The sequence below is a fragment of the Raphanus sativus genome, chromosome 5 (genome assembly GCF_000801105.2).
Source record: "Raphanus sativus cultivar WK10039 chromosome 5, ASM80110v3, whole genome shotgun sequence".
In the NCBI taxonomy this organism is placed as follows: Eukaryota; Viridiplantae; Streptophyta; class Magnoliopsida; order Brassicales; family Brassicaceae; genus Raphanus; species Raphanus sativus.
In genome coordinates this window covers 24,316,690-24,334,512 of record NC_079515.1, presented here as the reverse complement: position 1 = coordinate 24,334,512, position 17,823 = coordinate 24,316,690, and the positions used below count along the sequence as shown (strand labels likewise).

Below are 17,823 nucleotides of genomic sequence, written 5' to 3'. Positions count from 1 at the left end.
TCGTTGATATGGTCGATGTTCTCTCAATATCTGAAATAGATTGTAATATAGTCTTGGCAGAACTGAACAGAGAAACGGTAGAACATTTGAAATAACTGTTCCACACAGTTTTATTTGTGATGGGATCAAAGGCCCATAGCAATGAGATCACTGAGCAGGAGGACCAAGAAGAAGTGGAACCGGTGGTTCATTCATTTCATCATCTCGTCTTGCAGCCCAAGCCCTTAGCGGAGGTTCAAAGCGGTCTCTAACAACATCAGGAGCCATCTCGTCATCACACGGGAGGTAGACCAGACCTCTCGCTCTTAGAAGAGACGGTTCATCGTAACACACGGTCCAAAGGATATCCACTAGCTCTCTTTCTTCTCTAGCCGCACAAAGATCTTCATCCGACATGGCAATGATTCTTCTTGTTCTCTCTTCGAGAAGCTGTCTTAGATTCACATCCGCTCTGTCGAGGTTTCTCTCGGATTCTTCACGGGTAAGCTCTAGGAGACCACGAAGAGCGAATTCACGGACTTCAAGGTCTTGGTTGGATGCTAGGTGGATCATTATGCGAGGGAATCCAAGGTCCCTAACGATTCTACAGTCTGAGTTGCTTTCTTGGAGAAGATAGTGAATCAAATTCAACGCTTTCCTGAAATGGAAAGAGTCTATAAACATCATGGACTTAATAACACTCCTGTCTAATGCATATTCTACAGATGTTTAAAGCAGAACCGGTCATCATAGACATAGGTAAGTGAAATATTGGTCTATATTACGAGATGTATATATAAAATAAGCATCCAAAATTATTTTAAAATATGTATTGTTTTTTTTATTAAATTGTTTTAGATTTCCGAAAATCTAATGATAGGATCTGATTTTACCTTTGAAATCTAACGGTATCAGAGACCAGTGCGTCCCGCAGGCCAGCGTAACCATTAGCTAGGCGGAAAGCTGTAATCCCTTGTTGGTTGTGACGGATAAGAGCTGCAACAACAAAACACTGTCAAAACTTCATGTCCTCACCTCTTGCAAGAAGCTTAGAGATAAGTAACTCTTACAAGATAAAGCACCGAGGGCTTTGGTCCTGACTCTAACGTCCGGATCAGTAGTAAAGTTTGTTAACAAGGGCTCGAAGCCATTTGCTTCCATAACAAGCTGCTGGCTACGAGGATTGTTTTGGACAACCGTGGTCAGAACATCAGCTGCTTTTGCTCGGATCTTGGCGTTAGAGTTCTTAAGATAGCTAAGGAGTGGGACCAAACCTCCAATGGGATGAAGATCTGAACGTTCACGATCCAAACATGTCAAAAAGATATTACCAAAAACAAAAATAAAGGTTTGTGTAAGAGATCAAACCATTGGCTAAATCGATTGACTCGACGTGTTCTTGCAACTCATCCAACATTCCTGTCCGAATAAAAGATTGAAAAAATCGATCGGAACATTGCTTTTGGAGGAACTGAATAATTCAGACATTGGAACAAAAGTAAAAGAACCTTCAAGATCGTCTGTTGTGACTCCTTGAGAATCCAAGAGGTGATCAGGCATTTTCATGATTTGAGATATTTGTTTCATACGAGAAATTGAATCGATCGTATGTCCTTGCATTGCTTCCATGAACCATTGTCGATCTTCCTCACTAACAAGAACACATGATCATAAGCAAACAAGTCCGCATCGAATTCAAAGATTAAGCATCCAAATGTTATTCATTAACAGAAAAACAGAGCACTTCGATCATATAATAACCCATCGTAAGAAGCTTTGATCAGAGATAAAAAAGCTTTGAAGAAAACGAAGAGGGTTAAAATCCGATCAAGAAAAAAAAAGGAAAGATCTTTGAATCTAAATGATCTTAGTTACAGTGAAAACAGAGCTTACGGACCTCAAAGGGCGGGAAGGGGAAGCGCCATCGGAATGGGAGAGGCTCCATTTGAGCAATCCGTCCCAGCTGGGTCCATTGTTCGCCATTTACGTTTCTTCAAACGAAGGGAAAAAAAAACTCAGAAACGGATAATTGTGGAAGATGGAGATCGAAAGAGAATGTTACTAATTTATTACACGAACACGGAGATATTTTCGTATGGCCGTGAAGTGTTTATTTATTACACGAACAAAGGATACAGATACTTTTTTGTATGGATAGACAAAAACACGTGGTCAAGTTGCAAAGATAAACCAACCACTTTATCGGTTAAGGGGGAACGAGTGAGAGGGACCCGCCATGTGAATACTTAAAACGACGACGTTTGATTTTATCGGTTCGCAGGTCCAAACTGTCCCAAAACGTATGGCCCAATGAGGAGAGGAGCCGTGAGACTATAAAAAACATCGCTAGACGTTCGATCAGCATTTGCAAAAGGTTGTAGTAATGTTTACAAGATTAATTAGTGGTTAATCAAACTTTCGTCTCAGGCAGAATTCATCTGATGGTTTTTATCGCAGTTAGGTACAAATACATGGCAACCATAACTTTAAAGATGGTGACAACCAAATATTTAAATTCATAGTAGCTTTTTTTTCTGAAACTTAAATTCATAGTAGCTATTGCTGTTAAAAAAGAAAAGAGACGGTGATAACCAGATATTTAAATTCACCTGTTATGAATTGGACCGATATGTTAACTTTTTTTATCCCGAGGTTAAATTCCCTTTGTATAATTGTTGTTATCAACTTGTCACGTTATCATAGAGAATCAGAGGTTACTAGTTAACATGTATAATGGTTGTTCTACACACACATACACTATGATTTGCTAATTTGCCACAGTGTACACAAAATATATAGGTTGACAAGTTATTTTCTAGTTTTTTTCTGTTAAGAAGTTATTCTCTAATTTGTTTTTGTTAATTTACTTGGCTATACTATATAGCATCCCCTATGAACATTATCTGACGCTAAAATCACTAGAGAATCAGATTTCCCTTAAAGAGTCATTATATTATAGAGTTAACTATTAAAGCAAAACTAATTCTATAATAAAGAACTCTAAAATATAGTGATTATAGAGGAGAAAATAATGTTCTATTATAGTCTAAGATATCATGAACATATATTGGTTGCTATAGCAATTCATGCATCAGACCTCTTTACTCCTTGTCCTTTGTTGCTATAATTTTTAGAGTGTCTCAGACTCTCATAGATGATTTTTTGAATCACTATAGGTTGAAGGACTGTTTTAAGTCTTCCAGATACGATTTGTAATACTAGCTTTATTCAGAAAGGGTGTGTTATACTGTAAGTCTCTTTTTACTGGGAGATGTAGAAGATCGATCCAAATACATTATAATTATCTATAATGTAATATTCCATTAGTTTAGGAATTAGGTTTAGTAATCTCTATATAAACTTATGTATATTGTAATCTATTCTCTATGAGAGTCAATAATATTTCTTCCAATTCTATACTCTCATCAATCTTTTATGGTATCAGAGCCAAGATTCAAGACTTTTGAATCTCTATTTTTTTTCTTACTTTCTACTAAAATAAAGAAGAAGCAGAAGTCACGTGTGAAATGCTCTTCACGAGTTTATTAATTGCTTCTCTATGATTACTTCTATGTGAAAGAGAAATTCATCATCAACTTCTACACGGGGTGCCTTTTGTTTCCATTCATGACAATAAGATCGCTGTTTAAGCACTACTTTACTACTCAAGCCATCGGCAGCTGCACAAGCCGTCGTAGCTTCCGCAACATGAACAATCGTCATTGTTTCACAAACCAGTGTTGCATTCTCTTCGAGTTACTACTTCTACTGCTGCGCTCCATCAAGTCGCCACCACTACTACTTCTACTACAGCCGCTTCATCAAGCAGCGTTCAAGTTCTACTTCTACATAAGCAATCGAGCTTCATCAAGCCGTCAACTTCTTTAAAAATCCGCCTTTGTTTCATTCACGACAACAAGGCCGTCACTTCCGCACTATTTTACAACTACAAATAGTTGTTGCTTACTACCACCAAACAAATCGCTGCAAATTCAACGCATCAGACTGTTTGCGGTGCACCTGTTTCTGCATGGTTTCTTACGTAGCCTTCCATCATAATTAAGAAGCATGAACTCATGATGGTATAAAGGTATACATACTTCAACTACTACTACTACTCAAGCTAAGTATTTGGTGACCCCAAAACAAGCGATTTTCTACCTCTACATTAACTACTCTTAAGAAGAGTTGGATGTTACAGATCCAGAGCCGTTGATTCTCCCATCAATTACTTCTACGACCATATTTTGAAGATTTGTCCAATCTCACACGTGCTATCAACCAACCACGTATGAGCTTACGGGAGGGTATTGGGAGATGTAGAAGATCGACCCAAATCCAAAATATATGTCAATATATTAGAATAGGAAACTTATAATTATCTATAATGTAATATTCCATTAGTTTAGGAATTAGGTTTAGTAATCTCTATATAAACTTTTGTATATCGTAATCTATTCTCTATGAGAGTCAATAATATTTCTTCCAATTCTGTACTCTCATCAATCTTTTACTTTTGGATCTTCTATGTATATATTTTTTCTGTTTGTTAAGTCTCTATTTATACTATCAACAGATTCATTTGAAATAATGCAGTAGACTGGAAGGCGAAAACTCACATACATTCAATATAAATATAAGTTTTATCTATATGCATGTTTGAGTCACACAAGCATTAGCATACATGCGTTAAACATCTATTACTACTTAGAACCTCACACCATCTCAGTAATCAGTAAAATGTCCCCAAGCCACTTTTGGTGAAGTCATTGTAATATCAATCTATTATCTTCCACTAGCATTGTCAAAGTACGGAAAATGGCAATCGTATGTCTTTCCATTCAAATCCACTTAAATAGTTCTAAACCGAATCTAAACCCGGATCGTATATCAAAACTATTATTCCTACTAAAAAGGACCGTTTATTGAATTTCTCTTTTGGCCCGTATGGTCAGACCAGAAAGCGTGAGCGGTTAATACTCTATCAAGAAGCTCTTGAGGTACAGGTTCGCCTCTCCTCTGCCTTGCTGATATTTTGCATGTGAACCAACGTTTTCCATTTATCATGTTTTAGGTTAGTACATGGTTTTCCTTCCCCAAAATCAATTATCTTGTTATCAATATCGATAGAGTTGATTTGATCCCGGATAAGTATTATTACAAACGGCTAGTCAACACCAATATTTTTATTTGAAAAAACTTGAAAACAAAAATTAGATTTTATTTGAAAAAACTTGAAAACAAAAATTAGAGATTTATATAGTTTGATCCAAATATGACCAAGTTTGTTAAGGAAAATAATATTATTTTGATATATGGAAACTTAGCTAGCTCCATGTTGCACAAGAAAATATCTGAAAACCCAAGTAAAAACCTAGCTTTAGAGAGGACTGGAATTGTACATTTAATATTTTTATTTGAAAAAACTTGAAAACAAAAATTAGATTTTATTTGAAAAAACTTGAAAACAAAAATTAGAGATTTATATAGTTTGATCCAAATATGACCAAGTTTGTTAAGGAAAATAATATTATTTTGATATATGGAAACTTAGCTAGCTCCATGTTGCACAAGAAATATCTGAAAACCCAAGTAAAAACCTAGCTTTAGAGAGGACTGGAATTGTACATTTTTTCTCCCATTGTTTCCCTTTTTATGGGTGTTCCTCTACTATATCGACAGAACTATTCCTCTGAAATATTATTTAATTTCCTTCATTTACAATCCATCCATCTATAGTTATATATCCTAGCACCCTAATGTTTAAACCCTAAAATATGCTAATTAAAGTAGTTTCTTTTTAGCAAATAACACACCATACCTTTCAATGGCAGGAGTCTATGGCTTATAAATGATGCGCCAAGGTTTTCAAGTGCGGTGAGGAGTATGCTACAACTGAAGGATTAACTGCATACCTTTCTTCGATGCGGCATCAGAGATGGAAACACAGCCTTGTTTTGGTATGACTATTGGACTGAGCTGGGTCCATTGCATCTTCTTTTCGGACGGGTTCTCGTTCTCTTAGGATCTCTTACTGCCACCGTCTCTCAGGCAGTTAGTAATGGTCACTGGAATCTCCCTCCGGCTCGCTCTGATTACGCTGAAACTCTCCAAGTAATCCTGTCGACGACGCCAGTTCCTACCCCTACTAGCGGTGCTGATGTTTACTTATGGAGACATAGTTCCGGTGGTTTTGGACCTTCTTTCTCCTCTCGGGTTACTTGGGAGAGATCGAGAGTCGCTACTCCAATGGTACCGTGGCATACAGTGGTTTGGTTCAAAGAGGAAATACCTAGATGTTCTTTCATTTCTTGGACTGCTTTCCTTGGTAGACTTCCAACTCGGGATCGTCTCATTTCCTGGGGCCTTACGGTCCCGCCAGGTTGTGCTCTCTGTTCCTTAGTAGATGAATCTATATCACATTTGTTCTTTCTTTGTCCATTTGCGGTTGCTACTTGGACTCGTTTTTGTGGCAGGTACTTGGCGTCAAGGCCCACCTCCCTCACCGACATTGTTCGCCTGTGCCAGCAGCTTTCCGGACCTCTTGCCTCCCGTGCGGTGATTGTGCTGAAGTTTCTGAACCAAGTCATCATCTACAGCCTGTGACGCGAGAGAAACACCCACATCTTCACAGGAGTATCATCGACGCAGGAGCGATTTTCAGAAGGGTGGACCGTGTTATGAGAGATCGTTTGCTGTCATTATCTTGGCCTACTGTTTCTGCTCCTTCTCCCTCTTTACTTGATCTTTATTTCTGGTTTTTTTCCCCTTATAGTTAATGTTACTCTCTCTAAATTGCTCTTTCCTTTGTTCCTTTGTTCTTTCTTTTGTCATAAGTTTTGCTTCACAACAATGTAAACTCAAAAAAGTGGTATAAATTTTGACATTTAAACCAAAAAAAAAAAAAAAAAAAACACACCATCGCCACAACTCAACGAAATAAATAGTAGATAAGATTATTCCTGACTTATGGAGTATTTAAAAGAAACAAAAAGAATAAAGACGACCTTCTCTTAAATAAACACTGCTTCGTGTATATTGCTTTGATTAAAATAAAGAAGTTGAAAAACATTTTGAAATTTTTATGTCGAGTGTTGATTTTCTATAACAAATACTTTTTCCAGAATTTAATATCTGTATTCAAATGTAATGTTTGAATGCAAACTAAGTACTAGTAGACTCGTAGTTGTTCAACACAAAAATATAAGACCAAGAAAAAAATATATATAACTAAGAAAATGCTATATAACCGAAAATTCCATGACATACAATACAAATAAGGTTTTATGTATAAACCGAATTTTTCAACTTAACCGGAAGCCTAGAACAAACCAACTTTGGTAATCTAATGGAAAATTGGTTTACTGGTATGATTATGTACCGTGTGATGACGACGCACATTTGGTAAAGACCGTTGACTAACTCTTTCCTTTTTCTTATTTTCAGACACAATCTGCAGAAGATAGTTTCCTTCTTGTCTGAAGAAGAACTCGCTTTAAGCTCAAAACTCCGAAACCGATTTAAACCTAAAAACCTAACTTTTTCCTCAAATTCAATCTCAAACCTCTCGAATTTTGTTCAAATCTCGAACCTTTTAACTGCTTTCGAATGGGTGAGAAGGACTCAGAGACAGCTCCGATTTGGAGAAAAACCCAACAGCGAGAGAGCAGCAACATCCACCCAGTGAACATAGAGTCGTCGACTCAATCCGGGCAACATCGATCGCTGAATCGAAATCGAGGAGGTTCTTATGCAGAACGAGGAAGAGGAGTCAAGGAGTTCCGGAGCTGGTTCTCTTGGCTCATCCCCTGTTTCGTGATCGCAAACGTTGTCGTGTTCGTGATCACCATGTACGTCAACAACTGTCCGAAGAAATCTGGAGATTGTTTCGCCGGTTTCTTGGGTCGGTTCTCGTTTCAGAGCACACGGGAGAATCCTCTTCTTGGTCCTTCCTCTCTCACGTAAAGGCTCTCTGTTTCTTCAGAGAATTGTTTTTTACTCGGTCAGTTTGACTTTTTTGAGATTGATTTTTGTGTAACAGGTTACGAACAATGGGTGGATTAGAAGTGAAGAAAGTGGTTAAAGGAGATGAAGGATGGCGTCTGCTTTCTTGCAACTGGTTACATGGTGGAGTTGTTCACTTACTCGTGAACATGTTGACTCTTTTGTTCATCGGTATGCGTATGGAACGTGAGTTCGGTTTTAGTACGTACTCTCTCTCTCTCTCTGCCTATCTAGATCGATTTTGTTACAGACATTTGATGAAATGTTTGTATAACCTATAGTTTTATATTGTTTTCTCAGTAAGGATTGGATTGCTTTATTTGATATCTGGCTTTGGAGGAAGTATATTGTCAGCTCTTTTCCTCCGCTCAAATATCTCTGTGGGTGCATCTGGAGCCGTGTTTGGTTTACTTGGGGGAATGCTCTCTGAGATCTTTATCAATTGGACAATCTATTCGAACAAGGTACTTGATGATGATACCTTCAACAACTTTCTAAAAGATTGGAACTTTGATGTTGTTTGTTAATACTTTTTTTTTGTATAGGTTGTGACGATAATAACTCTTGTATTGATTGTGGCGGTAAACTTGGGACTCGGTGTGCTTCCGGGAGTAGATAACTTTGCTCATATAGGTGGTTTTGCTACCGGTTTTCTTCTTGGATTCGTGCTCTTGATCCGTCCCCATTACGGATGGATTAACCACCAAAGGAATGCTCCTCTAGGTAAACCGCACAAGTACAAGATGTATCAGGCCATACTATGGACCCTGTCTCTTCTCCTCTTACTTGCTTGGTAAGTAATCACATTATCCTTATAGTTAAGTCCATATGCATACTCATCTAAAATGATTCTGTCCCTCGGTTTGTTTACTTGTCAGGTTCATTGGCGGTTTGATCTCGCTTTTCAACAATGTGGATGGAAACAAACATTGCTCATGGTGTCATTACCTATCATGTGTTCCAACTTCTAGATGGAGCTGTAACCGAGAACCAGCCTCTTGCACGGTAAAAGTTCTTCTTGATAGCCCTTTTTATTTATTACATGGTTTCTTTCTCCAGAGCCTTGGATAGAATCTCCTTAAAACTTTTTTTTTTCGTTTTTCAATGCAGACGACTCAATTAGGCAACCAATTGAGCATGACCTGTTTGAGGAACGGCAAGTCTGGGTCGTACATTTTGCCTAATCCTTCGGATTCACGGATTAATAGCTTATGCGTTCAGCTTTGCCGTTGAATTCACATTGTATCTTCTTCGTCTTAAGCTTTCTTGCTTGCTTGCTTTCTTTGTATATATCTTATAAATAATAACTATGTTGTTCTGAATTATTCTATTTGAGTTTTGAGATCTCTGGTAAATTTCCACATGGTCGTGCTTTAGTAAATTTGCATGGGCTGTGTTTAGGACGACTTCAGAAGAAAACTTTCATTACATATTTTGAAAACACAAGTGTAAAATACCAGACCAAACTCAGTTTTCATTATCTTTGAATCCTATGTTATTTTGTGTCATAGGCTGATCTTGTCGGCCACGTGTGTTCTATATGTTTTAAAATGCAAAAAAGAAGAAAGAGGAAAAACCTGTATCTTATGAAAAAGTAGACGGAAGCAAAGCAAAAACACACAGACCAGTTTGAACCAACACTTGTCTTCACTTCTTCATAAGCTTCGGGTTCTTACACAATTATATCAGTTGTAACACACTCTTCGTGAAAAGACATGTCCCTCTAAAAGGTAACTATCCTTTTTTTTTGTCACAACTAAAAGGTAACTATTCATTTAGTCGGTTTTAATCCTTTTTCTTAAAGTTTGCATAGTGACTAGTAATTATAAACATTTTTTGAGTTTGTGTAAAAAAAGACATTTTTTGAGTATAACTTCGTGTCATAGACACAGATGACCATCTGAGTGCTTGATACTCTCTCTTTCTAAACTCTCAACTCTCCATCTTCTCTCTTAAAAAACTTCTTCATCTCTGAGCCTCCGTTCACCGACTCCGGCCGTTTCTATAGGATTGAAATCGGGTTTAGTTTTTTTGTTTATTCCATCTCCAATGTTTCATCCGACCATTTGCATGTTCGATTTTAAAGGTGAAAAGCTGAAGATCTTGATTTATCATAGATCTGTTCTGATTTGGCTTGTTTCGAGATTGGAGTTTCCAGTCCGCAAGATCAACGGTTTGGTGGTGTGTCTTCTAGGTTGCATGCTCCTTTTCTCTATTGCTGGTGTCTCTTGGCTCTGCTTCGTCTCGATCCCTAGTCACGCTTGTTTATCAAGTTTGATTTTGGTCGGAGTGGTGTGGTTCGCTCCCTGTCTTCTCTCCAAAGGTTTGATCGAGTCCTCATCTTTCACGGCTTCTCAGTTGGTGTTTCCTGGTCGTTCTCGTTGTAGTCTCGACTTCGCCGTTCAGAACGAAGTGTTCTTTTCTCCGGTGTTAAAGCTCATGTTCTCTGGTTCTAATTGCCTGCACTTATTTACTATGGGAGGTTCCTGGTTCTTACTCACTTCTTAAAATACCCGCATGGAGTATTGGTGTTGTGTCGTTTAGGAGTTTCTCTCCCTCTTTGCTTTGATCTTGTTTTTTTTTTTGGATTTTCCCTCTTTTCATCATGCAAGCAGTTTAAGGTTATGTTAATGACTCCCTTGTTTGGGCTCTGTTTCCGAAGAATTTATTTATGCCAGCTTCACTTCTGGTTTCGTCCGGCTTTGGTTTTCAGATCTGTATTTTTCAATGTAGTGTTGTTTGTTTAATATAATCATCTTTCAGTGTTAAAAAAAGACACAGATGATTATCTAGGTATATAAGATTTAGTAACACGTGAGACCGGCGGAGACGACGAGAATGTCCAGCCGAAGTTGCCTCCGTTGATCAAACAGTTGGCGATGGCGAACAATATCAAGCAGGCCGCCAAGCCAACATAGAAATCGCGAAAGCTAAAAGAAGAGTTTCAATACGTGCACTTAAGCGGCATTTTCTTCGGAATTTATGACGATGACTTTATTAATGTTTTAACGATACTATAACCTCCGAGTTTTTATAGACAAATACAATAAGTGTTTTTAGATTAAAATGTATTGATAAAACTAACTGATTTGAATTTCATGTTCGACATTTCAAACGGTCAATTGGGGAAGAAAGAAGAGGACATTAACACCCACTACCAAAACCTAAGTATTTGGCGTCATTAAATCCAGCTACCAAAACATAAGTATTTACAACTCAATTAAGAGAAAACTAGGTGGTTGTCCGCGAATTCGTGGATATAAATATTGTATGAAAATATATATTATGTACAAAATATCGTAAAGTAATAACTGATGAAAATTTAATAATAACAAATGCTTGTATAATTATATATTTAATTATCACATTCATATATCCAACCCATAGTATGCATATTTTTGACCTTTTTCTTGTTATTTCATTCTTTTTATCAATATTTTGCTAATTTTTTACTAAAATTTTACATATTTTTGCCAAATATTTATTTTTCTCTTTCTAAATAGTAATACAAACCATACAATCAATGAACCAAAATTTTATCTTATAATTCTTTTTAATCATAATATTACTTTATTCTTTTCAATCATGTTACGAATATAATGTTTTATATAAGAGTATGATATCATATATCGATTTCTATAAACTGTGCTCTATTAATTATTTTATGTAGTATATAAATATGAAAATAAATTAATCAAACATTACCAAACTCTCTACAATTTTACAGCTAGTTACCATAAATTATTATTTGTAATATCATTTAGATTATTTGGTAAGTGATATAAATCAAATCTAGATTTAGTTTTTATTTTAGATCTCATTAAAATAATTGAAAATCTCAACCAATCAAACTATAACAATAAATTTTAAAGTTTCTCTATGATTAACATAGGGAAAATCGCATAAAAAACCCTCAAAGTGTCACTTACTAACACTTTAAACCTTGAAGTTTTTTCACTAACACTTTTAACCTTCAAAGTGACATTTGTATCATAAAAAACTTTCAAATCAAAAAATTGACCGGTTCAGCAGGTAATTTTTTAAAAATAATTATTTAATTAATAAAATAAACAAAATAAATAAATAAAAATCCAAAAAATAAATAAAAATCGAAAAATTCTAATAAAATTTACAAAAATGAAAAAAATCAAAACAATAAATTAAAATTTTAGAAAATTAAATAAATATATTAAAAATTAAATTATTTTCTAAAAATATTAATAAAAATAACTAAAAAGTTAATAATAAATAAGATTAAATTTAAATAGAGAAGAACTAAATAAAAAGTTCACAATTTTTTTTAAAAAATGGAAAATATAAAATTCAAAATCACTAGTGACGATGATGGTTTCTCACATAACCATTAACAATGACGATAATTGCCATATCTCCAACGATAGTTTCCAACATCATCTTGAAAATGACAAAACAAAATCTTTTTCAAACTTTTGAATTTTCATTTTTTTTTGAAATATATGAATTTTTATTTTTCTGTTTTTTTTTAATTTGATCTCATTTAGTTTTGAATTTTAATTTTCTAAATTTTAATTAATTTTCTGATTTTTTCTAATTTTCTGATTTTTATTAATTAATATATAATTACATAAGAATCAAAAAGTTAGAAAAAAATCCGAAATTAATTATTATTTAGAAAATTAAAATTCAAAAATAAATGAGATCAAACTAAAAACATAAAATAAAAAATTCATATATTTCAAAAAATGAAAATTCAAAAGTTTGAAAAATATTTTTTTGTCATTTTTAAGATGATGTTGGAAACTATCATTGGAGATATGACAATTATCGTCATTGTTAATGGTTATGTGAGAAACCATCATCGTCACTTGTGAATTTTGAATTTTGAGTTTTATATTTTCCATTTTTTAAAAAAAACTGTGAACTTTTTATTTAGTTCTTCTCTATTTAAATTTAATCTTATTTATTATTAATTTTTTAGTTATTTTTATTAATATTTTAGAAAATAATTTAATTTTTAATATATTTATTTAATTTTTTAAAATTTTAATTTTTTTTTTTGACTTTTGTAAATTTTATTAAAATTTTCGATTTTTATTTATTTTTGGATTTTTATTTGTTTATTTTGTTTATTTTATTAATTAAATAATTATTTTTGAAAAATTACCTGCTGAACCGGTCAATTTTTTGATTTGGAGGTTTTTTATGATACAAATGTCACTTTGAAGGTTAAAAGTGTTAGTGAAAAAACTTCAAGGTTTAAAGTGTTAGTAAGTGACACTTTGAGGGTTTTTTATGCGATTTTCCCGATTAACATATAAGCAAAAATCATTTAATTGACTTCTCAATTAATATATAGGAAGATCCAAAAAGTAAACCAAACCTATTAGGAGGTTGATTGTTTTTAGTTTTTGAATTGAGTTTTTGGATTTAGATTGGACTTATTTTCCAAATAACCAAACAAAAAGAGGTAATTATATTTTTAGTAAGAAGAATTTCCCTTTTTGATTCTCATAGATTCTCTATGTTTTATTTATTACTAGATATGGACCCGTGCGTTGCACAGGTTTTGTTTGCTATTTTAATTTTATAAAGAATATAAAAACAATAAATTAATTTAAAATAGTTTTAGGATTCAGTCTGCATATGTTTGTGAAATTTATTTTATAATTAGGAACTCATTTTCCCATATAAATTCAGGTTAATATTTGTATTTTAATAATTATGGCACATAGTTGAATTATTATCAACTTTACACTTAGTGATAGAGAAATATTCATACCTAAAAATTTAAATCAAACCTTAACCCGAAATAAAAATTAGAGTGAAATTAAAATACTTGAAAGTCAAATAAAGCCAATAAACTCGATGACGTAATGTTTCTATTAACTTACTTTATGTTGTTCTTCTTGTTTACATATATTCTAAAGCTTTCTTAGTCATTTAGTGAACTTTGTATTGTCATTCTAGAGTTCTTGAAATTGTTTTTTGTGCATTTGATATCATCTACATAGTGGTTTGTCTGGTGTAATTTTAGTTGTTCAACCAATATAAATCATTTTGAATCATTTTTTTATTATTTAATTAATGATAATGAAACCATCACTACATACATCTTATAACTACAAAAATTATGTGAATGTTGAAGACTATATTTATGAATTTTGATTGTGTGAATAACCGTTTATAAAAAAAACATAACTTTTTAGTAATAGTATTGTGGAAAAAATATAGTTTTGTGGTGATAAATCTTAAGATAAATAAATTATTTTATTATATATCGTAAAAGGTTGAAGAAAACACAATCTTAGAGGTAATTATAAAGTTCTTCTAATTTAATTTTAAATATACAACAACGTTCACAATCATATTTATCATTTGAAAACTGAATATAACTTTATAAACTCAACTTCATCCCCTAAATCTAAATAATAATCACTAAATATTTAACTCAAATATTATGGTATTTTTGCTCGAAAGTAGTATTAAAAAGTAATATTCTAGTTATAGTATTTCAGTCAATTTCTCTGTTTTTTTTTTTTCATTTTGGATCTGTAGTTTTCCAATGAGTGCTTTATTATTATTTTCAAATTACTTGCTTCTCAATTTATAGTAACAATATACCATTTTATTAAAATGATCTAATCTTAAATGATTATCTTAATTCATTCTTTATTAGTAATATATTTCCACAATAACAGTATATTTAAAAATGAATTAGAAAAATACTACATAGTAAAAATATAATAATATGACTATATATGAAGCTTGATTTATTTGTCACCTAACACATATAAAGATCACATATGGTGACAATAATGATAAAAATCTATTTTTATGACCAGACATGAAAATATATATAAAACATACGGTTGATTTTCGTATGACCAAACATATATAAAGACCAATCATGACAACATCCTATTTTCTGATTTTTGTTGATTAAATAATTTAGAATCATATTTTCACCAAATTATTTTTAAAAATACTATTAAATATTTTTTAAAATATTTTTTTGTTAGGATCTAAAAAATGGAAACATTATATTTTACAATTGTCTTTTATTTAAAATTTAATAAAAGAATTATCTTTTGGTTAGGAGTTAGAAAATATGGTACAAATATCTTTAGTTCAGAATTTTTTTTTGAAAAAAAACTACTATCAAATATTCTTTTACGTTTTTTTTCTATGCTCTTTAGAAAAAGCAAATTGATATTCTTAATCTTTTACAATTATCTTTTTTCTAGGATTTAAAAAAAATAAAATTGCTATCAAATTGATATTCATGGCATCGATTTAATTGTGACATGTTTTGACAGGAATTTGACAAAAACATACAGTTGTCTATTAAAATAGGGGAAAGTTAATTATTTATAGGAAAATGAGTACTTTTACAAAAACAAAATTTGGTTAGGTTTTAAAAAAAGGAAAATTACTACCAAATTTTTTTGAATAAGATCCCTAACTATTCATAATAAGATAAAAAAATTAAAAACATGTCACAATCTTAAAGTATATATTGTCAAGTGTCACATTCAAGTGATAATAATTTTAATTTTTTCTAATAAAAGAGATTTGTAAAGTAAAATCTAGTATTAATTAACAAATACAAATTGTAAAAATAGTATGTGATATTAAAAACGAATTTAAAAATAAAACAATTTTATAAAATCTTGTTATACTATGTAATAGTAATTTTCCTTTTCTAAAATCCTAAAAGGAAACCATAAAAGAATTTTCTTTTGTAATAATTTTTTTTCTTCTAAATCTCTTTTAAATTATTAAAAATGTATTAACACTTGTCATAATCTTAATTTTTTAAAAACTTTTAAGCTGTTATGTGATAATAATTTTAATTTTGTAAAATCCTAATAAAAATTATTTGTATAGTAAAATCTAGTATTAATTAACAAATGCAAATTGTAAAATAGTATGTGATATTAAAACGAATTTAAAAAACAAAATTTATAAAATCTTGTTATACTATATAATAGTAATTTTTCTTTTCTAAAATCCTAAAAAGAAACCATAAAATAATTTCTTTTTATAATAATTTTCTTTTTCTAAATCTCTTTTAAATTCTTAACAAAAAAATGTATTGACACATGTCATAATCTTAACTTTTTATTGACACATGTCACAATCATGTTAATTAGTAACTTTGAAGAACCAAGCTTTATATAATCTATACTATTATTTGCGAAGTAATTTTCGCAACGGAGCTCCCACGTTAAAAGTTAGAGTGGTTAATATCGATATTACCCTTAATGAATAAAATATATATATAATCTAAAAATTTATTTAATTAGATAATTGATTAAAATTAATAATAGTAAGATTTATCCAAAATCTAAAAATATATTAAAATATAAATATAATTCCTATATGTATGTTGTGTTGTTATCTGAATTTGTTATAAAAATATAAAGTTGAAAACATAAATTATATAACTAAATATTAATCAAATAATTTTTTTTTAATTTTATATAATTGAAAAAAGAATATTAAGCTAAAAATAAAAACGAAAATTAATTTATTTAATTATATAATTGATTAAAATTAATAATAATAAGATTTATCCAAAATCTAAAAATATTTTAAAATATAAATATAATTCCTATATGTATGTTGTGTTTATCTGAATTTTTTTATAAAATATAAAGTTGAAAACAAAAAGTATATAACTAAATATTAAACGAATAAATGTTTTAATTTTATATATTTGAAAAGAGAATATTAAGTGACTTTCAAAATTTATTTCTATATAATAAATATGTGTACAAAGAAATTTCAAAAAAAATATAATTAAAGTGTAAGAATTTTCAAATGAAATAAAATAATAATTTATTATCATAGTCTTTTAGTTAGTAACGCATATATTAATGATTAACTATAAAATATTTAGTAATTATGATTTAATATAATAAAACCCAAACATAAAAATGAATTTAATCTTTATGAAATCAGATAACTCATTAAAACTGATATAATAAAATATTATTAAAATAAAAAAGATAATTCATATACATATTTTGTTATTATCCAAGAATATTTTAGTAAAGATTAAAAAATGATTTTTATATATATATATATATATATTATCATCTAAAAAGAATATATTTCAATCATAAATAAAATTAGTTGCAAAAATATACAGTGAAAATATTTCTACTATATATATGAAAGCTTTCAAGAAATTAACGAAATAATGAATATATGTATTTTAATACATAAATTTCATATATAAATAATTTGATATTCTATTAAAAACTTAAAGATCATAACCAATAACTTATCATGATATTTAGTTGGTAATTGTAACCAATAACTTATCATAACCAATATTTTAAAATATAAATATAATTCCTATATGTATGTTGTGTTGTTATCTGAATTTCTTTGAATATAAAGTTGAAAACATAAATATAAAGTTGAAAACATAAAGTATATAACTAAATATTAATCAAATAAAATTCTTAATTTATATAATTGAAAAGAGAATATTAAGTGACTTAAAATATATAATTAAGCTAAAAATGAAAACGAAAATTATTATTTTTGATTAATAATTGATTAAAATTAATAATAGTAAGATTTATCCAAAATCTAAAATATTTTTAAATATAAATATAATTCATATATTAATGTTGTGTTGTTATCTGAAATTTTTGTAAAGTTGAAAACATAAAGTATATAACTAAATATTAATCAAATAAAATTCTTAGTTTTAAATAATTGAAAAGAGAATATTAAGTGACTTAAAATATATAATTAAGCTAAAAATAAAAAATAAAAAATTTATTTGATTAGTAACTGATTAAAATTAATAATAGTAAGATTTATCCAAAATCTAAAAAATGAATT

At 30.7% G+C, this 17,823-nt stretch overlaps 2 protein-coding genes and 1 pseudogene across 2 annotated transcripts; 2 read left to right on the top strand and 1 right to left on the bottom strand.

Moving 5' to 3' along the window:
- Positions 1-3: 3 nt before the first annotated feature.
- On the bottom strand, positions 4-2,083 carry LOC108859078 (hsp70 nucleotide exchange factor fes1). Its single transcript, XM_018632926.2, has 6 exons — positions 1,877-2,083; positions 1,488-1,630; positions 1,348-1,398; positions 1,050-1,271; positions 873-975; positions 4-637 (listed from the first exon to the last, which is right to left on the bottom strand). The coding sequence occupies exons 1-6, from the start codon at positions 1,960-1,962 to the stop codon at positions 148-150; spliced, it is 1,095 nt and encodes a 364-aa protein (XP_018488428.1). The 5' UTR covers positions 1,963-2,083; the 3' UTR covers positions 4-147.
- A 3,782-nt stretch (positions 2,084-5,865) lies between these two features.
- Positions 5,866-6,585, top strand: LOC108858578 (uncharacterized; annotated as a pseudogene).
- An 829-nt stretch (positions 6,586-7,414) lies between these two features.
- On the top strand, positions 7,415-9,329 carry LOC108857010 (RHOMBOID-like protein 4). The gene is made up of 6 exons (XM_018630926.2): positions 7,415-7,940; positions 8,021-8,184; positions 8,284-8,447; positions 8,529-8,776; positions 8,862-8,988; positions 9,094-9,329. Exons 1-6 carry the CDS (start codon positions 7,588-7,590, stop codon positions 9,214-9,216), a joined length of 1,179 nt encoding a protein of 392 aa, XP_018486428.1. The 5' UTR covers positions 7,415-7,587; the 3' UTR covers positions 9,217-9,329.
- Positions 9,330-17,823: the final 8,494 nt, after the last annotated feature.